The following is a 25778-nucleotide window of genomic DNA, read 5'->3' on the forward strand; positions in this document are numbered from 1 at the left end:
ACCTGTTGTTTTGCCAAGGGGGGTCATGGGGCCTATGGAGGCAGGCTCAACCAGTTCTTTGTAGGGGGGGGGGACATCTCCAGGGATACCCCCCCAAGCCACTGATAAGGCAGGGGGGGTATCTTACCTGTGCCAACAGAGCATCCACTTGGGAGACAGAACATTATTTGCGGAAAATTGTAGCTTCATGAGCAAAGGTCATAATATTACTGTCATGTTTTGTCTTAGATTGTCTTGTCATTATGCTTTCCCTTCTGTTCGTTTCCCCCTGCTGGTCTTATTAGGTTCGTTCCCTTTTTCTATCCCTCTCTCTCCCCCTCCCTCTCTCTCCTCTCTCTATCGTTCCGTTCCTGCTCCCAGCTGTTCCTATTCCCCTAATCATCATTTAGTCTTCCCACACCTGTTCCTTATCTTTTCCCCTGATTAGAGTCCCTATTTCTTCCCTTGTTTTCCGTTCCTGTCCTGTCGGATCCTTATCTATTGTTCACCGTGCTGTGTCTATGTATTGCCCTGTCGTGTCGTGTTTCCCTCAGATGCTGCGTGGTGAGCAGGTGTCTGAGTCTGCTACGTTCAAGTGCCTTCCCGAAGCAACCTGCAGTTCTTGATCAAGTCTCCTGTCTGTTCTCGTCATTACGAGTAGTATTATGCCTTTTGTTTGTAAAGTAACTTTACTGGATTAAATACTCTGTTTTCGCCAAGTCGCTTTTGGGTCCTCATTCACCTGCATAACAGAAGGATCCGACCAAGGAATGGACCCAGCGACTACAGATGCTCGTAACACTGCCGTCGAGATCCAAGGAGCCATGCTCGGCAGACACGAGCAGGAATTGTCTGCTGCTCGCCATGCCGTGGAGAACCTGGCCGCTCAGGTTTCCGACCTCTCTGGACAGTTCCAGAGTCTTCGTCTCGTGCCACCTGTTACTTCCTGGCCTGCCGAGCCTCCGGAACCTAGGGTTAATAACCCACCTTGCTACTCCGGGCAGCCCACGGAGTGCCGCTCCTTTCTCACCCAGTGTGATATTGTGTTCTCTCTCCAACCCAACACATACTCTAGCGAGAGAGCTCGGGTTGCTTACGTCATTTCACTCCTTACTGGCCGGGCTCGAGAGTGGGGCACAGCTATCTGGGAGGCAAGGGCTGATTGTTCTAACAATTACCAGAACTTTAAAGAGGAGATGATTCGGGTTTTTGACCGTTCAGTTTTTGGTAGGGAGGCTTCTAGGGCCCTGGCTTCCCTATGCCAAGGTGATCGATCCATAACGGATTACTCTATAGAGTTTCGCACTCTTGCTGCCTCTAGTGACTGGAACGAGCCGGCGCTGCTCGCTCGTTTTCTGGAGGGACTCCACGCAGTGGTCAAAGATGAGATTCTCTCTCTGGAGGTTCCTTCCAGTGTGGACTCTTTGATTGCTCTCGCCATCCGCATAGAACGACGGGTAGATCTTCGTCACCAAGCTCGTGGAAGAGAGCTCGCGTCAACGGTGTTTCCCTGCTCCGCATCGCAACCATCTCCCTCCTCTGGCTCAGAGACTGAGCCCATGCAGCTGGGAGGTATTCGCATCTCGACCAAGGAGAGGGAACGGAGGATCACCAACCGCCTGTGCCTCTATTGCGGATTTGATGGACATTTTGTCAATTCATGTCCAGTAAAAGGCCAGAGCTCATCAGTAAGCGGAGGGCTACTGGTGAGCGCTACTACTCAGGTCTCTTCATCTAGATCCTGTACTACTATGTCGGTCCATCTACGCTGGACCGGTTCGGGTGCTACATGCAGTGCCTTGATTGACTCTGGGGCTGAGGGTTGTTTCATGGACGAAGCATGGGTTCGGAAACATAACATTCCTTTCAGACAGTTAGACAAGCCTACGCCCATGTTTGCCTTAGATGGTAGTCATCTTCCCAGTATCAGATTTGAGACACTACCTTTAACTCTCACAGTATCTGGTAACCACAGTGAGACTATTTCTTTTTTGATTTTTCGTTCACCTTTTACACCTGTTGTTTTAGGTCATCCCTGGCTAGTATGTCATAATCCTTCTATTAATTGGTCTAGTAATTCTATGTCATGCAGGTGAATGAGGACCCAAAAGCGACTTGGCGAAAACAGAGTATTTAATCCAGTAATAAACTTTACAAAACAAAAAGCATAATACTACTCGTAAAGACGAGAACAGACTGGAGACTTGATCGAGAACTGCAGGTTGCCTCGGGAAGGCACTTGAACCTAGCAGACTCAGACACCTGCTCACCACGCAGCATCTGAGGGAAACACGACACGACAGGGCAAAACATAGACACAGCACGGTGAATTATAGATGAGGATCCGACAGGGCAGGTACGGGAAACAAGGAGAGAAATAGGGACTCTAATCAGGGAAAAGGATCGGGAACAGGTGTGGGAAGACTAAATGATGATTAGGGGAATAGGAACAGCTGGCAGCAGGAACGGAACGATAGAGAGAAGAGAGAGCGAGAGAGTGAGAGAGGGAGGGGGAGAGAGAGGGCTAGAAAGAGGGAAAGAACCTAATAAGACCAGCAGAGGGAAACGAATAGAATGGGAAGCACAGGGACAAGACATGATAATAAATGACAAAACATGACATTCTATCCTATCCTGGAACGTTTCTTGTCATGTGAAGTGTTTAATGTCTGCCATCCCTCCCATTTCTTCTGTCCCCACTTCTCAGGAGGAACCTGGCGATTTGAAAGGAGTGCCGGAGGAATATCATGATCTGCGCACGGTCTTCAGTCGGTCCCGAGCCAACTCCCTTCCTCCTCACCGGTCGTATGATTGTAGTATTGATCTCCTTCCGGGGACCACTCCTCCTCGGGGTAGACTATACTCTCTGTCGGCTCCCGAACGTAAGGCTCTCGAGGATTATTTATCTGTGTCTCTTGACGCCGGTACCATAGTGCCTTCTTCCTCTCCGGCCGGGGCGGGGTTCTTTTTTGTTAAGAAGAAGGACGGTACTCTGCGCCCCTGCGTGGATTATTGAGGGCTGAATGACATAACGGTTAAGAATCGTTATCCGCTTCCCCTTATGTCATCAGCCTTCGAGATTCTGCAGGGAGCCAGGTGCTTTACTAAGTTGGACCTTCGTAACGCTTACCATCTCGTGCGCATCAGAGAGGGGGACGAGTGGAAAACGGCGTTTAACACTCCGTTAGGGCATTTTGAGTACCGGGTTCTGCCGTTTGGTCTCGCCAATGCGCCAGCTGTTTTTCAGGCATTAGTTAATGATGTTCTGAGAGACATGCTGAACATCTTTGTTTTTGTCTATCTTGACGATATCCTGATTTTTTCACCGTCACTCGAGATTCATGTTCAGCACGTTCGACGTGTTCTACAGCGCCTTTTAGAGAATTGTCTCTACGTAAAGGCTGAGAAGTGCTCTTTTCATGTCTCCTCCGTTACTTTTCTCGGTTCCGTTATTTCCGCTGAAGGCATTCAGATGGATTCCGCTAAGGTCCAAGCTGTCAGTGATTGGCCCGTTCCAAGGTCACGTGTCGAGTTGCAGCGCTTTTTAGGTTTCGCTAATTTCTATCGGCGTTTCATTCGTAATTTCGGTCAAGTTGCTGCCCCTCTCACAGCTCTTACTTCTGTCAAGACGTGTTTTAAGTGGTCCGGTTCCGCCCAGGGAGCTTTTGATCTTCTAAAAGAACGTTTTACGTCCGCTCCTATCCTCGTTACTCCTGACGTCACTAGACAATTCATTGTCGAGGTTGACGCTTCAGAGGTAGGCGTGGGAGCCATTCTATCCCAGCGCTTCCAGTCTGACGATAAGGTTCATCCTTGCGCTTATTTTTCTCATCGCCTGTCGCCATCTGAGCGCAACTATGATGTGGGTAACCGTGAACTGCTCGCCATCCGCTTAGCCCTAGGCGAATGGCGACAGTGGTTGGAGGGGGCGACCGTTCCTTTTGTCGTTTGGACAGACCATAAGAACCTTGAGTACATCCGTTCTGCCAAACGACTTAATGCCCGTCAAGCTCGTTGGGCGTTGTTTTTCGCTCGTTTCGAGTTTGTGATTTCTTACCGTCCGGGTAGCAAAAACACCAAGCCTGATGCCTTATCCCGTCTGTTTAGTTCTTCTGTGGCTTCTACTGATCCCGAGGGATTCTTCCTTATGGGCGTGTTGTCGGGTTGACAGTCTGGGGAATTGAAAGACAGGTTAAGCAAGCACTCACGCACACTGCGTCGCCGCGCGCTTGTCCTAGTAACCTCCTTTTCGTTCCTGTTTCCACTCGTCTGGCTGTTCTTCAGTGGGCTCACTCTGCCAAGTTAGCTGGTCATCCCGGTGTTCGAGGCACTCTTGCGTCTATTCGCCAGCGCTTTTGGTGGCCGACTCAGGAGCGTGACACGCGCCGTTTCGTGGCTGCTTGTTCGGACTGCGCGCAGACTAAGTCGGGTAACTCTCCTCCTGCCGGTCGTCTCAGACCGCTCCCCATTCCTTCTCGACCATGGTCTCACATCGCCTAGACTTCATTACCGGTCTGCCTTTGTCTGCGGGGAAGACTGTGATTCTTACGGTTGTCGATAGGTTCTCTAAGGCGGCACATTTCATTCCCCTCGCTAAACTTCCTTCCGCTAAGGAGACGGCACAAATCATTATCGAGAATGTGTTCAGAATTCATGGCCTCCCGTTAGACGCCGTTTCAGACAGAGGCCCGCAATTCACGTCACAGTTTTGGAGGGAGTTCTGTCGTTTGATTGGTGCGTCCGTCAGTCTCTCTTCCGGGTTTCATCCCCAGTCTAACGGTCAAGCAGAGAGGGCCAATCAGACGATTGGTCGCATACTACGCAGCCTTTCTTTCAGAAACCCTGCGTCTTGGGCAGAACAGCTCCCCTGGGCAGAATACGCTCACAACTCGCTTCCTTCGTCTGCTACCGGGTTATCTCCGTTTCAGAGTAGTCTGGGTTACCAGCCTCCTCTGTTCTCATCCCAGCTTGCCGAGTCCAGCGTTCCCTCCGCTCAAGCGTTTGTCCAACGTTGTGAGCGCACCTGGAGGAGGGTGAGGTCTGCACTTTGCCGTTACAGGGCACAGACTGTGAGAGCCGCCAATAAACGCAGGATTAAGAGTCCAAGGTATTGTTGCGGCCAGAGAGTGTGGCTTTCCACTCGCAACCTTCCTCTTACGACAGCTTCTCGTAAGTTGACTCCGCGGTTCATTGGTCCGTTCCGTGTCTCCCAGGTCGTCAATCCTGTCGCTGTGCGACTGCTTCTTCCGCGACATCTTCGTCGCGTCCATCCTGTCTTCCATGTCTCCTGTGTCAAGCCTTTTCTTCGCACCCCCGTTCGTCTTCCCTCCCCCTCCCGTCCTTGTCGAGAGCGCACCTATTTACAAGGTACGTAAGATCATGGACATGCGTTCTCGGGGACGGGGTCACCAATACTTAGTGGATTGGGAGGGTTACGGTCCTGAGGAGAGGAGTTGGGTTCCGTCTCGGGACGTGCTGGACCGTTCACTTATTGATGATTTCCTCCGTTGCCGCCAGGATTCCTCCTCGAGTGCGCCAGGAGGCGCTCGATGAGTGGGGGTACTGTCATGTTTTGTCTTAGATTGTCTTGTCATTATGCTTTCCCTTCTGTTCGTTTCCCCCTGCTGGTCTTATTAGGTTCGTTCCCTTTTTCTATCCCTCTCTCTCCCCCTCCCTCTCTCTCCTCTCTCTATCGTTCCGTTCCTGCTCCCAGCTGTTCCTATTCCCCTAATCATCATTTAGTCTTCCCACACCTGTTCCTTATCTTTTCCCCTGATTAGAGTCCCTATTTCTTCCCTTGTTTTCCGTTCCTGTCCTGTCGGATCCTTATCTATTGTTCACCGTGCTGTGTCTATGTATTGCCCTGTCGTGTCGTGTTTCCCTCAGATGCTGCGTGGTGAGCAGGTGTCTGTGTCTGCTACGTTCAAGTGCCTTCCCGAGGCAACCTGCAGTTCTTGATCAAGTCTCCTGTCTGTTCTCGTCATTACGAGTAGTATTATGCCTTTTGTTTGTAAAGTAACTTTACTGGATTAAATACTCTGTTTTCGCCAAGTCGCTTTTGGGTCCTCATTCACCTGCATAACAATTACGCCCTCATATCACATCAATCCCGGTCAGACTCATTTAGAATCCTCTCAGCAGGCCGCTCAAGAACAAAATGAACACTGTTCTGCCTGCTGGTGAGGTGACGGATGTTCACTCTCTCTCAAAATAAAAACATTTATTAATTTGTCCAGTTTTTGTTTTCAATTCTTATTAATGATTTATTTCTGGATACCCGTTACAATATATACAATTTACCCTGCATCAGATGCAGTACAACAAATAACCAACCAACAAACCATTTTTTGAGTGAATCATATTTTATTTTACAAGGATATAAAAATAAATGTGTTAATTAAAATATGATAAAATCAGGAGTTTACAGGTACAGTATGTGTAAGAAGTATTTAAAAAAATGTCTCTTCTACGTTACCGCCAAGCTTAATTAACCCAGTCTCACCTATTTAAGTTGAGAACATCAAGGTGTTTCTAAATATTTGAATGTATCTGCCAGCTAGAATTCCAGCCAGCAGAATGTACCTTTGACATGCAGTATCTCCCATGGGCGTTGTATGGGATTAGGCCCAGAGAGAGCCAGTTGAGGAGGATAACTGCCTGGGAAAACATTCTGTACACCTGGACTGTCCAGGCAGCAGAATGTACCTTTGACATGCAGTATCTCCCATGGGCGTTGTATGGGATTAGGCCCAGAGAGAGCCAGGTGAGGAGGATAACTGCCTGGGAAAACATTCTGTACACCTGGACTGTCCAGCCAGCAGAATGTACCTTTGACATGCAGTATCTCCCATGGACGTTGTATGGGATTAGGCCCTAAGAGAGCCAGGTGAGGAGGATAACTGCCTGGGAAAACATTCCGTACACCTGGACTGTCCAGGCAGCAGAATGTACCTTTGACATGCAGTATCTCCCATGGGCGTTGTATGGGATTAGGCCCAGAGAGAGCCAGGTGAGGAGGATAACTGCCTGGGAAAACATTCCGTACACCTGGACTGTCCAGGCAGCATCCCGGAAACGGCCTGCATCTCTTTGGCTCATTTCACCGCTGTCAAATGAAATGATGTACAAGTCAAACCCACTCTAATAAGTCTGTCTTTCTGCCTGTCTGTCTGAACACTGTGACCTGAGGTGGACGTGGCAGACTAATATGGTGTGCTGTCACGCAGACTAGAAATGCGTAGTGGTTTACAGTTTGCATATACAAAAAATATATATGGTGTCACGCCCTGGTCTTAGTATTTTGTGTTTTTTTTATTATTTTGGTCAGACCAGGGTGTGACATGGGTGATTTATGTGTCTTTTCTTGTCTAGGGGTTTATTAGATTTATTGGGTTGTGTTTAATAGAGTTGTCTAGGAAAGTCTATGGTTGCCTAGAGTGGTTCTCAATCAGAGGCAGGTGTTTATCGCTGTCTCTGATTGGGAACCATATTTAGGCGGCCATATTCTTTGGGTATTTTGTGGGTGATTGTTCCTGTCTCTGTGTTTGTTGCACCAGATAGGGCTGTTTCGGTTTTTCACATTTCTTGTATTTGTATATTGTTCATTTTTCATCTTTCATTAAAGATGTATAAAGATAACCACGCTGCATTTTGGTCCTCCTCTCTTCCACCAGAAGAAAACCGTAACATATGGTAGCTTGGAAATGATGCAGACAATTATGTTGATGGAAGCCACAATCTATCTCCAATGCTAAAGCTTATCTACCTCGTAATATACATATATGAGTCTAGCATGGTATATGAGTGAGATATCCCCATTGCTGGTGATGAGACAGTAATACTGACATTCATTTGTCTTGTCATGTGCGACTGTCAGTTCGGTCTTCCATTTCTCAAATTGGTTCCCCACAATACAATCATTAAATGACACTCATAATTTAAATCGGGAGAGTTTGGTGTATGGGCAAAAAAAAACTTTTGTAATTCCTCGCATACTGTAAGGAGACCACTAACAACTCATTAAATCAGCATAATTGTAACTGTATATCACACAAGTGTTTGCCTAGCACAAGGCATGCTGTGCTCACTGCTCACATGTACAAATGTAAGTATTCCGAAAGTTTGATAAATAAGATGTGGCAGCTTTAGATATTGGTCATCATTCATTTATTCACATTGTATAAACATTCTGGAGGATATGTACAGTGTGTCTTGATTTCATCACTTTGATGAACCCTTCTATGCCGACTTGTCAAACGTCCATATTTATATAAAGAACTCATTCTTACTAAGTTTCCTAGTTCCTGTGCCATAGGTATTACTGACTGAGTTGCACAGTAACATTTGATCAGATACATACTGGTAATGTACTTTCCTTGTAGACATGTTGGAGGGGGACAGGGTCTGTGTCGTGTCCAGGAGATCTCGTATGTCTATGTCTCACTGCCATCTCTTTGTCACTGTGTGTGGCAGTCTGGACCTTATAGTTCTTATCAGAGGTCTTGTGATTGGACCCAATCCCCCTCTCATCTAATGGCTTGTATGACTTAAAGCGCTGTCCCCAAAGAATATCATATTCAGTGTAGGAGGTCCTCACATGGAAGGCTGTGCCTGAGAAAAAATACATATTTACAGTCAAGTTAATCTAAAATTAAATTATATACATCTGCTGTCCGGACCAGGCATTAAGGATACTGTAGTTCTCTTTCATTTTAGCTATATTCATGTTTTGATAATGATAACATATAAATAATGTGTGTTCTTTTTGCACTGATTGAAATATCTGAAACATTTATTTAATTCCAACTCCACATTTCCTCACCTCTCAGTACAAACCTGCGTCTTGCATGGCTCCATCCACCATGACCACGGTTTTCAAAGGTCTCCCACTTTAAAGAGTCAGTGCTGATGCCCCAGAGAGGCCTGTGTTCATCAATGACATGCTCCATGGTCTGGGGCTGCACTGTGAACAACCTGGCTCCATCTGGTTCCATCCGCAGAGTCAGCTCTCTCTGATCCAACAGGATGAACTCTCCCTCTTTGGTATGGTGAGATTTGATCAGCTTGGCTCTAATCTCTGCCACCAGCATGTGTGTCTCTTTCAAAGTCCTGACGTTGAACATCAGGCACAGGCTCTCATCCCTCTCAGACAACACAGTGCTGACTGAACAACAAAGTGGGCAGCCTCCTCTTAGACTTGGCTATCTTAGCCAGGATGTAGCCCAGCATCAGGACGTCTAACACTGATTCAATGATGGACTGTGCCATCATGAGAACCAGCCCGTCCATGCAGTTGACTGAGGCCTCTCTAGTGCCGTAGCCATTGATGATTTGGCTGTCCATGGAGATAGAGAGGGCCGAATGGAAACTGTCCAGCTTCTCAAAGCATGGCTGCCATTGCGGGTTTGTATGTGGAACACATTGTATGTGTTCCACATCACCACGCAGCCAGGCATCCAGGAAGTAGAGCTCTGTGAATGTTGTCCAGGTGACATTGTAGCACAGGGTAAAGACAAACAGGATCCAGCTGTACTTCAGATCCAACAGGGTGCCGATCAGGTCACACATCTTGTTCTTGGAGCCGTATGACGAGCCGCGACACATTCCATCCTTGGTGAAGTAGCGATATTGCTGGCGACCATTAGAACTGGAACTCTTGTGGCTTATGTCTCCTGTACTCTTGGAGAAGAAGATGTGACCTTGTACGGTGTTTTCTTCCCTTTATCAGGTTTACTAGAGCCTTTCTCAGTCCAGGACTTTGTATCATAACTGGAGCAGCTCCCAGCACTCCTGGTCTGCCTTGCTTTGTGCTGTGATTGGATGAGTCTCTGACTGACCGGCAGTGGGCTTTGTCTGGTGTTGGCCCGGGGCTGCCCCATTGCCTAGCCGCAGTCTCGGAGAGAAATGTAGCCTTGGATGGCAAACAGGCATGGTGACATACTGACCCCTACTGGTGGCCCTGGAGATTTTCTTGGGATCGGCTAAAGATACTCTCGTATCCACCTGCAATCAAGACATCAAGACAGTAAGGTGTCATCTGAAATCTAACAGTGAAGATGTTGATAACAATATAATAATAAAAGAGTCATCTTTGCAGTGAATATTGAGACGTTATACTGACCCTTCTCAGGTATGGCCTGTATGGGTTATATGGGTTGTGTTGAAGTGAAGCTCTGGGTATGATGTTCTTCCTGGGGTACGGGGGAGGTCCGTAGTTTCCATAGTCCCTATAGAGAGCACAGCTGTTGGAGATCACCGAGGAGAGCATGGATGGAATCCCTCTCTGTGGACCATAGACCAGTCACCAACACCTGAGATACAGAGAAAGAAATCGAGACAAACCGACAGGAGTGTCCACCGTTTATGCTATCAACAAGACGGTTTATCACCTGTGCAATTAAACAAATCTTGTTTGTATCCAGTCTGAGAACATAGAGCTACAGGTGACATGTCCTTGTTTGTGTCTTTGTTGTAAAGACTAATGATGGAGAGGCTGGATAGTGTGTAATCCAGATGGTGTGTAATGTGGTTTGCTTTAACTGTCCACCATGCTCACACTAATTAAACAGAGGGGATTACATCAGCACCAGCTCTTAATCAGTCTGCTCATCTACAGAGCATGACCATGGATTTCAGGAGATTATAGAGGAGATACTCTTTTTTGCACATGTGTAACTAAATTTAGCCCACCTTCTATCTTTTCAAAATGGCTCCATTACATTTGGTGGATCTCAAGCTCATCAACAACATAAATAGGACAGGACAGTTCTGTGTCACCACAGTTGTAATACTGTTGTAATACACTAGTGGACTATTCCATCATTGCAAACAAAGTATGAGCTTTTTTACTACATCCAAGTCATTATGTGTTGTCACTATGCTCTGCTGGTGGATAAACTGTGTTCAGCATATCCTCTCTAGGTAACTAACTCCCTGAATCAAAAAAACGCAATAAAAAGTCAAACACGGCATTGCTATTGTCAATACCAAAACATCCCAAACCCCACAAATAAACATAGAAACAAGTACACATAAACAAAGGTAGTACCTGTGATGAAGAATTCCCTCTTGTTATTGACTGGATTCAGTTACTGTATGGCTGCCATTCTGCTTAGTGTTGGACACAACAGTGTGTGTGGTAGAGCAGAGGGAGGGAGGGCAGGGAGGCAGCGACTTATCCCTTCCCTCATCTGTAGCAGCTAGTCAAACCCACCCAGCTGTTAGTCTGGCTTTGTGCCACTAAGGGTCACCAAACCGCCTGTCATGACTTCAGCCGCATGCTACAGTGAGACAGGAAAACACAACCCTTTTTTATTGTCATGTTTATTTTTGCTACTTTATTTTGAAAGGTGCAAATAGAATGTATTATTATTGACATAACCTTCATGGATCTTTTTGGTATTTTATTAGGATCCCCATTAGCTGTTGCGAAAGCAGCAGCTGCTCTTCTTGTGGTCCACACAAAACATGACACAATACAGAACAATAATAGACAAGAACAGCTCAAGAACAGAACTACACACAATTAGCATTTTGATCTTTTATAACATCTTCAAACATGGAACATATTCCTGTAGTGCATGTGAATAGTATGCACCAAAACCAGACAGTAAGAACTCACTTTACTTGACTGATGACACAATAAAGATCTGCACTGTAAAATAGTTTCTATTTTATTCTTTTTTCATCATGCCACAGAACACTGATGCGTAAAAAGAGTTGTGCCTGAATCCACACTGAGAAAACACTTGCACACACAGTGTTACAAAGCTGTAATGCAAAGGGATTTAACACACATGGCAAGAAGAACAACCCTGATTGGACACCAGGACAAGCACTGACTGAACTGGTGCTGAGGTAGACAAACATTTACATAATATCTACCTAGATGATGATCATCACATCCTGCTAGTACACATACCAAATAAAACTACTTCTGCTTTGTTACAACATAGAACGATCAAAGAAAACACTTTTTTGAAAGAGCTTTGTTAGTTTTGGTCCACCACGGAAATCCTAAGATCCTTATAGTGCATGTGTTTGTAGAATAGAACAGTAGTACAGTGAGGATGAGTCGGTGCTTTTAATTGTTTTCATGGCATTGAGTGTTGGCTTTTTGTTCTAGAAGGCCATAGTGTTACATAGACCCATATATTCTGAACATGTAGCTTTATAAAGGTTATTAACAATACCACTATGTATTCTGTGTCTTCTGTGCATTTTATCCCCATTCGACAAGACAGAACATTTTGAAAGAAAATCTCACTCGTAAACTTTGCTTTGAGGCTTGAGGTGCCTGGGGCATAATACCATAGTCATTAGAACAAGTATCTTGTTTCAAATGACAATGTTTAGACAATAGGGTCTCCTATGGCATGGCAGTGAAAATCAGTTCTTCACCAACAATACACAAACACCCAGGAACAACAACGGTCAACACAACAAACATATACTGTGTTCATGTATTCAGCACATCTATTCTCCATTTATAAAAGAGGCACAGGGAGGGCTCTTACTCAAATCAGACTCCAGAGACTTACAAAACACACAAGAAAAGAAGTTTCTGAAATCAAAACAAATGTAAACAAATTGCAGATCACTGTAATACAAAAATACAACATTTTAAAATCAGAGAAGCCCTCTTTTGGCTCTCGTCTAGGAATAAGATACAATCACATTTACAGCAACAGACATCACAACTGACGATAACCTGCTTTTAGTGATTCAACCTTTCACGTTTAGTAAAAAGACAACACTTTTACTCACATGTTCTTTCTTTTCATCACTTAGAAAATGTTTTAATTCTGTGGTTTAACAGACTGCTATAATTCTACTGATAAAAAAATTATTCACACAAAAGTCACTTTGAAGGCTTTCAAATCTTTTTTTCTACCCAACAGGCAACCGTCCAAATCAATTCCATTGATTAATTCTCAGAACATTTCAAGCCGCTTCACCAATATAAAAGGACATTTGAAGGTAAAGCTACAGATGATGGACGAGAACACAATGAAAAACACTAGTTCTAAGATGTGCTATTGCCTCTGTGCAAAAGTTGAAGATCGAAGAGGTAGCGCTTATTCTAATATCAAAATAAACGGCCTTGAGGTTGGGTAAAAATAACCAACACCTATTTGGTAACAAAATCGATGCATGACATAAATAGCAAAACCTGTTACACCTTAATGCTTGTCAATCAGCATGAGCAGATAGACTAACTGACAGGTAGGGGAAATTATATGCTTAATATGCGCACTGGAAAAATAAGACACAAATTAAATCAAGCTTATGGAGACCATTCAAGTAAAACATGCAAAAAACAAACACCCCAAAAAATCAATAACAGGAAATGTGACAGGAAATAATAACCCAGGAAACGTTTGTTTGTCTCAACCAATCTACGTAGTAAGGGTGGCAATAGTACTGCAATTAGACCAGAGAGGTTCTACGTCTCACAATCAGAGTCACAGCAGATAGAACTCAATATCCCTTCTAGTGCAACACTTTCACTGCTGTGGTAACCTGACCAGTAGTCTTTCAGCCTCAAACACATGTGGAGGTTTAATGTAATAACAGATAACACTTTCACTGCTGTGGTAACCTGACCAGTAGTCTTTCAGTCTTCAACACACACGCAGGTTTAATGTAATAACAGATAACACTTTCACTGCTGTGGTAACCTGACCAGTAGTCTTTCAGCCTTCAACACATATGGAGGTTTAATGTAATGACAGATCATTGTGGCAATTCGTGATAAAAGCAATCAAACCACAGAAATTATCAACTTACTTTTCTTTAGAGGAAATAATAAGATGAAAAACCTGCCCACACAGAGGATAGTGTGTCTTAGTGTCTAAGTCCTACTCAGACGTAGCATACATACAGGTAGGTCTTCTCTATCCTCCAGTCCAGGGGCACATCCTCGGGTCTGTGGCTCTTCATGTGTTTCTGCATGGCTGCCAGGCTGGGGCAGAAGTCCTGGCAGATGGTACACTGGTAGGGCGACGCTCCGTTGTGGGTGCGCAGGTGCTTGATCATGGCAGAGTAGTCCCTAGATCGCTGGTGACAGATCTTGCACTCAAATGGCTTCTCACCTATAGGAATACAACAGCATACTCGTAAAACCTTTCCTTGACTATGCACTAAAACCAGTGGTACTAACTGACACACATTGGTTTGATCTGTGTGTCTGCTGTTATGAACACAAAACAATCTAGTGGGAGTGTGTTGTTATTACGACCACACACTGCTCTCTAACCTGTGTGTACGCGGTAGTGGGTCTCCAGCTGGTGCTTGAGGCTGAACCTTTTGCCACAGCCGTTACACTCGTAAGGCTTCTCTCCCGTGTGGATACGTTTGTGTCCCCTCAACATGCCATCGTCCCGGAAACAGCTCCCACAGAACTCACACTCAAACGGGTGGTCACCTGGAGACAGGTTAGACACAGGTTGGGTAAAGGTTGGATACACGTTGTTACAGGTTTCATAATGCTAAAGAGTATCAAACGGTTCAGGTAGGCCTCCACTCTTCAGCAAATGGTATCAAAAGTGTTACTTTATCGTGACTACTACTTATTAATGTAGTTGTACAGGTCAATAAAAACAGAACCTTTGCATATCAGGCTGGAAAAAGAATGTGCTTTCAGATATACAGGCCTCACATTATTATACAGTATATTATATCATTATTATATACAGTATATTATATCATTATTATATACAGTATATTGTATCATTATTATATACAGTATATTATATCATTATTATATACAGTATATTATATCATTATTATATACAGTATATTATATTATTATTATATACAGTATATCATATTATTATTATATACAGTATATTATATTATTATTATATACAGTATATTATATCATTATTATATACAGTATATGATATCATTATTATATACAGTATATTATATTATTATTATATACAGTATATCATATTATTATTATATACAGTACTGGGAAAAAAATTAGGCAGGTGTGAATAAATGCTGTAAAGCAAGAATGCTTTCAAAAATAGACATGAATAGTTTATAGATAGATTAATAGATTATATTTATCAATTATCTAAATGCAAAGTGAGTGAACAGAAGACAAATCTAAATCAAATCCATATTTGGTGTGACCACCCTTTTCCTTTGTCACGAGTCCGACCGAAGATGGCCTCCCTTCCCGGTTGGGTGGCGCTCGGCGGTCGTCGTCACCGGCCTATTAGCTGCCACTGATTGTCTTTCCTCCCCCTTCTTGTATGTTTATTGGTAGCACCTGTTGGTGATGATTAGTTGGGCTTCTTTAGACAGCCGGCCCGCCTGTTTGTTGTGCGGGTTTAATTATTGTAACCTTCGGCTCTGTAGTAGAGGAACGTGTGTGTTCCTGGTCGTGCATTTTTCAGTTGTACATTTTTCATTCCCGTGTTTGGGGCCGTCATTATTGTGAGCACCCTGTAGTGCGTTGGTGCAATTAAAGAGCACATGGATCAAGTGATGGAGAGAATGGACCGATGGGAGAGGAGTAGTCTCCTCTCTCTCCCCTCTGGACTCCCCATCTCCCGACTCCAGCACCCTCCGTCTGACGCTACCGAGGGCTTATGATGGAGCGGCGGTGGGTTGCCAGGTTTTTTTTTGCTTCAGCTGGAGCTATACCTGGCCACCGTCAGACCCACTCCCTCGGGAGCGGAGAGGGTGAGTGTCCTCATCTCCTGCCTCACGGGTCGTGCTCTGGAGTGGGCGAACGCAGTCTGGAATGGCCCAGACGCGGGAGCCCTACTCAGAGTTTGGGAGAACGACTATTTCATCTCAGGCAGGAGAGGAGGAGCGTCCGGGATTACGCGCTGGAGTTCCGGACCTTGGCAGCAGGATCTGGGTGGAACGACAGGGCCCTTATTGACCACTACAGGTGTAGCCTCCGGGAGGACGTCCGCAGGGAGTTAGCGTGTCGGGACACCGCTCTTTCACTGGATGAGCTGATTGACATGTCCATTCGACTGGACAATCTGCTGACTGCCCGCGGGCGTTCAGAGAGGGTCCTGTGCGTTCCACCACCCAGCCCCTCCGCTCCCATTCCGATGGAGTTGGGAGGGGCTGTGCCGAGGGGTACCGGAGGAGGAGACCTTCCCTGCACCAACTGTGGTCGGAGAGGACACACGTCTGATCGGTGCTGGGGGGGTCCGTCTGGGAGTAGAGATGGCAGGCGGAACGCTTCTCGATCAGCCCAGGTGAGTCAGCATCAAACTCACCCAGAACCCCTTGTTGGCCACTTGTTTGTCTTAACTTTTTTCCTTCACTTTTTTCCCTCTTCCCAGCATAGGGCGCTAGTCGATTCAGGCGCAGCTGGGAACTTTATGGATCGCGGACTCACCCTTAAGTTAGGGGTTCTGCTGGTAGATAGATAGATTCTCCTTTTCCCGTGCACTCCCTAGATAGCCGGCCATTAGGGTCAGGGATGGTCAGGGAGACCACGATCCCACTGGACATGGTGACGCAGGGGAATCATAGGGAGCGTATCAGTCTTTTTATTATTGATTCGCCTGCGTTTCCAGTGGTGCTGGGGATTCCCTGGCTGGCCCGGCACAATCCTAACATTTCGTGGAGACAGGGGGTTCTCCAGGGGTGTTCTGGAAGGTGTTTGGGAGTTTCCATCGGTGCCACGTGGGTGGAGAGTCCAGACCAGGGTTCCACCGTGTGCATTCCCCCCGAGTATGCCGATTTGGCATGTGTCTCTGGTACGTAAGGTGCTTGGTAGACTGCTGGAGCATGACCTATATGTAAAGGCTGAGAAATGCGTGTTCTCTAAATGAGCCGTTTCCTTTCTGGGTTATCGCATTTCCACCTCGGGGGTGGTGATGAGGGCGACCGCATTAGGGCCGTGCGTAATTGGCCGACTCCGACCATGGTAAAGGAGGTGGAGCGTTTGTTGGGCTTTGCCAACTACTACCGGAGGTTTATCCGGGGTTTTGGCCAGATAGCGGCTCCCATTACCTCACTGCTGAAGGGGGGCCCGGTGCGTTTGCAGTGGTCAGCAGAGGCGGACAGAGCCTTCAACAAGTTGAAGGCGCTGTTTACTGATGCGCCCGTGTTGGCGCATCCAGACCCCTCTCTAGCATTCATAGTGGAGGTGGATGCGTCCGAGGCTGGGGTGGGTGCCATGCTATCATAGCGCTCGGGTACACCACCAAAACTCCACCCCTGCACTTTTTTCTCAAGGAAGCTCAGCCCAGCGGAGCGTAACTATGATGTGGGGGACCGGGAGTTGCTAGCGGTGGTTAGAGCTCTGAAGGTGTGGAGACACTGGCTTGAGGGGGCTAAGCACCCCTTTCTCATCTGGACCGACCACCAGAATCTGGAGTATATTCGGGCAGCTAGGAGACTTAACCCACGTCAGGCAAGGTGGGCTATATTCTTCACCCGGTTCCGGTTTACATTGTCGTATAGACCGGGCTCCCAGAACGTAAAGGCTGACGCACTGTCCCGTCTTTACGACACGGAGGATTGGTCCACCGAACCTACTCCCATCCTTCCCGCCTCTAAACTGGTAGCACCAGTGGTATGGGAGGTGGACTCGGACATCGAGCGTGCGTTACGGGTGGAACCCGCGCCTCCTCAGTGTCCGGCGGGGCGTAAGTACGTGCCGTTTGGTGTTCGGGACAAACTGATTCGGTGGGCTCACGTCCTACCCTCCTCGGGTCAACCTGGAGTGACGAGAACAGTGGGGAGCCTTCGGGGGAGGTATTGGTGGCCTACTTTGGCTAAGGACGTTAAGGGTTATGTCTCCTCCTGTTCGGTGTGCGCCCAGAGTAAGGCTCCTAGGCACCTTCCTAGAGGGAAGTTACAACCCCTCCCTGTTCCACAACGGCCATGGTCACATCTATCTGTAGATTTCCTGACCGATCTTCCACCGTCTCAGGGGAACACCACGGTTCTAGTGATTGTGGATCGGTTCTCAAAGTCCTGCCATCTCCTCCCGTTGCCCGATATCACTACAGCCCTACAGACTGAGGAGGCATTATTCACCCATGTCTTTCGGCACTACGGGGTGCCGGAGGACATCATTTCTGATCAGGGCCCCCAATTCACGTCCCGGGTATGGAGGGCCTTCATGGAACGTTTGGGGGTCTCTGTCAGCCTGACATCCGGTTATCACCCCGAGAGTAATGGGCAGGTGGAGAGAGTGAACCAGGAGGTGGGTAGGTTTCTGCGGTCGTATTGCCAGGATCGGCCAGGGGAGTGGGCACGATACATTCCCCGGGCTGAAATGGCCCAGAACTCACTACGCCACTCCTCTGCTAACGTGTCCCCTTTTCAGTGTGTGTTGGGGTACCAGCCGGTCCTGGCACCATGGCATCTGAGCCAGACCGAGGCTCCTGCGGTGGAGGAATGGGTACAGCGCTCCAAGGAGACCTGGAGGGCCGTCCAGGAATCTCTACAACAAGCGAGTGGACAGCAGAAGAGGAGTGCTGACCGCCACCGCAGTGAGGCCCCCGTGTTTGTACCGGGGGACAGGGTCTGGCTCTTGACCCGAAACCTACCCCTCCGCTTGCCCTGCCGGAAGCTGGGTCCGCAGTGTGTAGGACCCTTTAAAGTCCTGAGGAGAAAAAACGAGGTGTGTTATCGATTACAACTCCCTTCCCATTATCATATTAACCCCTCGTTTCATGTGTCTCTCCTCAGGCCGGTGGTAGCTGGTCCCCTACAAGACAGTGAGGTGCCGGAGGTCCCCCCCCTCCCCCTCTGGACATCGAGGGGGCGTGTACGATCTGGGCCATTCTGGACTCAAGACGCCGGGTGAGGGGCCTGCAGTACTTCGTGGACTGGGAGGGGTACGGTCCGGAGGAGAGGTGCTGGGTACCGGTGGGGGACATCTTGGATCCATCCATGTTGAGGGATTTCCATCGCCTCCATCCGGATCACCCTGCACCTCGTTCCTCCGGGGCGACCCCGAGGCCGGTGTCGGCTCGCTGCGGGAGCCGCACGTCAGGGGGGGAGTACTGTCACGAGTCCGACCGAGGGTGGCCTCCCTTCCCGGTCGGGTGGCGCTCGGCAGTCGTCGTCACAGGCCTATTAGCTGCCATTGATTGTCTTTCCTCCCCCTTCTTGTATGTTTATTGGTAGCACCTGTTGGTGATGATTAGTTGGGCTTCTTTAGACAGCCGGCCCGCCTGTTTGTTGTGCGGGATTAATTATTGTAACCTTCGGCTCTGTAGTAGAGGAACGTGTGTGTTCCTGGTCGTGCATTTTTCAGTTGTACATTTTTCATTCCCCGTGTTTGTGGCCGTCAATATTGTGAGCACCCTGTGGTGCGTTGGTGCAATTAAAGAGCACAGCATTGCACTCTGTCTCCTGGGTTTGACTCCACACCCACAACACCCGGAGCATTACAGCCTTCAAAACAGCATCAATTCTTGGTGGTACGCTTGCACAAAGTCAGGGATTTTGTAGACATGTAGTCAGGTGTATGATTAAACAATTATACCAAACAGGTGCTAATGATCATCAATTCAATATGTAGGTTGAAACACAATCATGAACTGAAACAGCTGTGTAGGAGGAATAAAACTGGGTGAGGAACAGCCAAACTCAGCTAACAAAGTGAGGTTGCTGAAGACAGTTTACTGTCAAAAGTCATACACCATGGAAAGACTGAGCACAGCCATAAGACACAAGGTAGTTATACTGCATCATCAAGGTCTCTCCCAGGCAGACATGTCAAGGCAGACAGGGGTTTCCAGATGTCCAAGCTCTTTTGAAGAAGCACAAGAAACGGGCAACGTTGAGGACCGTAGACTCAGTGGTCGGCCAAGGAAACTTACTGCAGCAGACGAAAGACACATCATGCTTACTTCCCTTCACAATCAGATGTCCAGCAGTGCCATCCGCTCAGAATTGACAGAAAACAGTTACACCCATTTACTGTCCGGAGAAGCCTGGTCAGAAGTGGCCTTCATGGTAGACTTGCGGCCAAAATGCCATACCTCCGACGTGGAAACAAGGCCAAGCAACTCAACTATGCACGAAAACACAGGAACTGAGGTGCAGATTAATTGCAGCAGGTGCTCTGAACTGATGAGTAAAATACTTGGCTGTAGCAGAAGGCAGTTTGTTCGCCAAAGGGCTGGAGAGGGATATACGAATGAGAGTCTGCAGGCAACAGTGAAGCACGGTGGAGGTTCCTTGCAAGTTTGGGGCTCCATTTCTGCAAATGGAGTTGGGGATTTGGTCAGAATTAATGGTCTCCTCAATGCTGAGAAGTACAGGCAGATCCTTATCAATCGTGCAATACCATCAAAAGTATTTAGTCAGCCACCAATTGTGCAAGTTCTCCGACTTAAAAAGATGAGAGAGGCCTGTAATTTTCATCATAGGTACACTTCAACTATGACACAAAATGAGAAGAAAAAAAATCCAGAAAATCACATTGTAGGATTTTTAATTAATTAATTTGCAAATTATGGTAGAAAATAAGTATTTGGTCCATAACAAAAGTTTATCTCAATACTTTGTTATATACCCTTTGTTGGCAATGACAGAGGTCAACCGTTTTCTGTAAGTCTTCACAAGGTTTTCACACACTGTTGCTGGTATTTTGGCCCATTCCTCCATGCAGATCTCCTCTAGAGCAGTGATGTTTTGGGGCTGTTGCTGGGCAACACGGACTTTCAACTCCCTCCAAAGATTTTCTATGGGGTTGAGATCTGGAGACTGGCTAGGCCACTCCAGGACCTTGAAATTCTTCTTACGAAGCCACTCCTTCGTTGCCCGGGTGGTGTGTTTGGGATTATTGTGATGCTGAAAGACCCAACCACGTTTCATCTTCAATGCCCTTGCTAATGGAAGGAGGTTTTCACTCAAAATCTCACGATACATGGCCCCATTCATTCTTTCCTTTACACGGATCAGTCGTCCTGGTCCCTTTGCAGAAAAACAGCCCCAAAGCATGATGTTTCCATCCCCATGCTTCACATTAGGTATGGTGTTCTTTGGATGCAACGCAGCATTCTTTGTCCTCCAAACACGAGTTGAGTTTTTACCAAAAAGTTCTATTTTGGTTTCATCTGACCATATGACATTCTCCCAATCTTCTTCTGGATCATCCAAATGCTCTCTAGAAAACTTCAGACGGGCCTGGACATGTACTGGCTTAAGCAGGGGGACACGTCTGGCACTGCAGGATTTGAGTCCCTGGCGGCGTAGTGTGTTACTGATGGTAGGCTTTGTTACTTTGGTCCCAGCTCTCTGCAGGTCATTCACTAGGTCCCCCCGTGTGGTTCTGGGATTTTTGCTCACCGTTCTGGTGATAATTTTGACCCCACGGGGTGAGATCTTGCGTGGAGCCCCAGATCGATGGAGATTATCAGTGGTCTTGTATGTCTTCCATTTCCTAATAATTGCTCCCACAGTTGATTTCTTCAAACCAAGCTGCTTACCTATTGCAGATTCAGTCTTCCCAGCCTGGTGCAGGTCTACAATTTTGTTTCTGGTGTCCTTTGACAGCTCTTTGGTCTTGGCCATAGTGGAGTTTGGAGTGTGACTGTTTGAGGTTGTGGACAGGTGTCTTTTATACTGATAACAAGTTCAAACAGGTGCCATCAATACAGGTAACGAGTGGAGGACAGAGGGGCCTCTTAAAGAAGAAGTTACAGTTCTGTGAGAGCCAGAAATCTTGCTTGTTTGTAGGTGACCAAATACTTATTTTCCATCATAATTTGCAAATAAATTCAGAAAAAATCCTACAATGTGATTTTCAGGATTTTTTTTCTTCTCATTTTTCAGCTGGGTGAATATATCCTTCATTTCAATGAAGGCGTAGTACTCTGTGCTGGGAGGTTGACTTTCTGCTTGGGGTTGCCTGTCTGTGGGGTTATATAATGAAGAGGTCTGGTCTGACCTGCTCGGGGTGGGGGTATCTTCTCAAGGGAGAGCTTCTCCTGCTGAGCTAATTCTTTGATTAGGTGAAAGTCCAGCTGAAACTGTTTGGGGTTGCCCTGTACAATACTGTTCCAGACTTATCGAGATGTATATTAGCTGACTCAGAGTCCTCGTTGTCTAGTATCCTGAGTTTCCACCAGTTTATTTAGGTTTGCTCTGTCATCTGGGGAGAACTGCAGTAGAACTGACAGGCATTAATGGCAGGGGCCTAGAAGGCTGTGTCTAAGAACATAAACACATAAACTGGGTAAAATAGCCTCAAACATAACACTGGCCATAACGAAGCATTGCTGTCATCAGGAAAGTGAATCATAGCGGAGTTTATTAATGTTAAGTGAACCTAAACATGATAAATTAAGTGAAACTGACTGTAGACTGAAATGAAAAAACTCTGGTCTCCTGCTACTTCAGTCTACTGCCAAGAGAGAAGTAGTAGTTCAAGTTATTTAAAGATTAAAGGCTTGAGGTTTATGGTTGATAGGAATTGATCTCATTGCAGCTTTGGATTGTGTGTTAGTGTAGGCGATGATGTTGACGGATATGACAGTGATGATGATGATGATGATGAAAACAGTGCAGATGATGAAAACAGTGGCGGTGGTGTTGATGACGAAGATGACATAGGACATAGATGCAGTTCTTACCTGTGTGTGAGCGCAGGTGGCGTTTGAGGGTGGTGTGGCTGGGGAAGGTGTGGTCACAGTGGCTGCAGACGTAGCTGTGCATCCCTGCATGAACCTCCATGTGCTGCTGCAGAGCCTTCTGGGTCTGGAATCGCTTGGCACACAGCAGACAGAACACTGCCATGTCTGTCCCTGGAGACCACACAGAGACACAGACAGTTATTTCAGGACCAAACATACACTCAGTGGGGAAACTGGATCACTCAACTCTGAGCCTGAGCCTGAGTGTTCTGAGGAGAACATTTCTTTCAAAGAGCAAAGTGTTTCTTCCTAAACTAACCCCCCTGACAGGCGTGAAATACATTCAGTTTGACTTTATACACTTTTCTGATTGACGTTGACTTGGAAGTCATGGTCTTTTCGAGATCTTTTTTTAACACAATACACAGGATGTTGGAACTGTCAATCACATAATCAATGCCTTCTCCTTATAGGATGTTAAAAGCGGAATTATTCTCCTCAATCCCCATCAAACCTGTGTTCAAGCAGCCTCTGAAGTCCTCTGTGTCTGTTTACAGAGAGAGGCTGATAGAAGCTCCACCCTGAACGATGCCTCCACTATGAGCTATGTGCTGAATGTTAAGTAGTGATATCAAGCCATTAAAGGCAGGACTGCAGGAAAAACACAATCCTTTTAATCCTGTGTGTGACCTGGCATCACTTTGGGGCTGCTCTCCTGTTGCACTGAGAGTGGAGCGGAATACAGATAGGGAAACACAGGCTAGTTTTACTCACACAGGATCTGTGAAGAACCACCATTAAAAACACTCACACACATTATACAGGGTTCTTACTTGTTCTTAACACTATTCAATGACCCCTTTGCTTATCCCTTTCATGAAAATCCAAATGTGACGTCGGACTGAATTATCAGTTCATCGGGTAATCAATTCCACTGATAATAATGCATGAGTCTTGCAGAGAGGTGGTTAATGTTGGGTTATGAGGTCGGTATTTCTGTCTGCTCGGGTTGAGGATCATTTACAACGCAGGTCCCATTGCTCACGACTGGGATTCACTCAGACATCTCCAGCGGTGGATCATTAGTAAACAGGAGGCTCTGCCAGCGTTTCATTGGAATTCAAGTGCGGTTGCTGAGTTGCATTTAAAATGCAGTCTGATGAGGTCCACCAAATCAAATCATTTGTTACTGTTATTGAAGTGCCTTGAGGCAACTGGCAATTAAATTGGAATTAGTACAGGAAAGAGATACAGGAACACTCACACTAATACGGGAGATTGTCAGACAGTGTTTGGAGTTCAATCAAGTTAACAGACAAGGATATTTATAGTCAATAATTCCAACAATTTCAGCAATAAATCATAGTACCTCTCTATTGTTTACCATATTCCTGCAATCCACACGCCAAAATTTCTCCCAAATCTTTATTTTATTTGAGTCATGATTACTCCCAGATACATTTCACTTATTGTACCACTACATAACCTACTCTGAGTGAGTCAGTCAGTATCTTAGTGCCTCACATTACACGTGGTCCTCTTCACAAATGACTGGGAATACACAATGTGAAAGGCCTAGCTTACATTAGGCCTCATTTATAGGATAACATGTGTCACTAATATTCAGAATATTTCTAAGATTACATGCATCTGTGTTATTTTTCTTTTCTCTCTCGTTATTAGATATTGATCATGGGACTTGATGGAATTAAAGTAGGCTATGAGCTTGCTGTGGTTTGCCCTAAACGGCACTAGGAGAATTTAACATGAATTCTACTCAATAACAAAGAAGAGAGAAGATGAGAGATGTTCTCCACTCCACACAATGCAGCAGAAAGAGGGCCTACTGGAATGCACTGCACCTGTTAACTAGCTTTATTCCAGTGGCCATCTATCTTCACAATAGAAACACAATGTGGTTCGGACCCTCAATGGCCAGATCCATTAGTCATAGGCTCTTCATGCAACTCCTACACTTCCAGGCTTTGTGTAGTAGCCTAATAATCAGGGCTTTTCTCACCCACAGACCACAATGTTTTAACGATGGACAAAAGATCTTCCCTGTACCGCCCCCAACCCTGACTAGACAGGAAAGCTTCTCTGTTATGTCTCACTGTCCAGCTGACTATCTACTTTCTTTAGTTTCAGATGTTTTTCTAAAGAAGCAGAGCTACCTTCTGACTGGAATGCACCAACAATCTGGGCTAAATAAACATGTATCCTGAAAAGTAAAAAAGACCTTTAGGAACTGCAGAATCCATTCTGTGCTGCTTGACCGGTGGTACTAAATGGAGAATCATCTAAGAGAAATGTGTCAAGCCGTTCAATCTCCATGCGTCAGCAGGGGGAGTGCTCTCTACTCTTCTACCCCCTCTAGCCTCCAACATGCTGGATAGGACCTCAAATGATACAGTACCATGAGTTACTTCAGTATGTATGATTTTCCTCAGAAAATGTTCTCACTCAGTATCATTCCTCAGCTCTTCTCTTTCATTCGTTCTTTTAATGACCATGTTAATGACCATTCCCATATGTCTGCATTCTGCCTATTTTGAGCACTAAACCATTAAACAGTATGGATTCATTCTTGTTCTACTTGTCATGTCCTGCTTCTAGACACTCGGATGCTCAGTCAATACCCTCACATCCCACTGCCATGAAAATAATGTGAAACTGCCAAAACAAAAGTTCTCGCTTAACAATGATCTCAGTCCCACCTCCACAGTGACAACTCCTTGAGTAATAGAGTAGTTACCAGAAACAACTCAACTTAATTGAAAGAAAATAACAGAAGCACTAATACAAATAGTCCCTTAAATAAAAGCAGTAGATAAAAGCGACAGAGTCAGAGGTGCAGCACATACAGTATGTATCTATGCTGACATTCATTAGTTTGATGACTACCCGCACCAGTGCACTCTGTTAACTTTCACACCTAAACACTTGCTTTCACAGCACCTTTTTTCCCAGTAGGCTTTGCTCCTTAGTGCAGAGCAGCCTTTCTGTGAGAAAACACACTCTCCAGTAGGCATGCCACTGCTCCCACTGCCCCCTGCTTTCTCACCCTTAACCAGACAAAGGGACTGGGATTTGGTCTTCTGACCTCTTGACCCTAGGTCCTCAATGCGGTAAACACCATGTAATCAATGGTATTCCTCAAAGGCTGGATGGCTGACTGAGCATTGTGCATCTATTGAGTCACACAGGGGAGGGGCCTTG

General features: G+C 46.2%; 1 protein-coding gene across 1 annotated transcript in view; it reads right to left on the bottom strand.

The window, feature by feature from the left end:
- Nucleotides 1–8144: 8144 nt before the first annotated feature.
- The window catches only part of LOC124006420 (zinc finger and BTB domain-containing protein 16-A-like), a 34165-nt gene continuing 16531 nt past the window's right edge, over nt 8145–25778 (bottom strand). The window contains exons 5-10 of the mRNA XM_046316425.1: nt 22560–22730; nt 14237–14404; nt 11027–14072; nt 10100–10289; nt 8801–9981; nt 8145–8589 (exon numbers count right to left, since the gene is read on the bottom strand). Coding sequence (XP_046172381.1) covers nt 13843–14072; nt 14237–14404; nt 22560–22730 — 569 coding nt within the window. The 3' untranslated portion in view covers nt 8145–8589; nt 8801–9981; nt 10100–10289; nt 11027–13842. The remainder of the gene's footprint in view (nt 8590–8800; nt 9982–10099; nt 10290–11026; nt 14073–14236; nt 14405–22559; nt 22731–25778) is intronic.

This window comes from Oncorhynchus gorbuscha, linkage group LG19 (assembly GCF_021184085.1).
Source record: "Oncorhynchus gorbuscha isolate QuinsamMale2020 ecotype Even-year linkage group LG19, OgorEven_v1.0, whole genome shotgun sequence".
In the NCBI taxonomy this organism is placed as follows: Eukaryota; Metazoa; Chordata; class Actinopteri; order Salmoniformes; family Salmonidae; genus Oncorhynchus; species Oncorhynchus gorbuscha.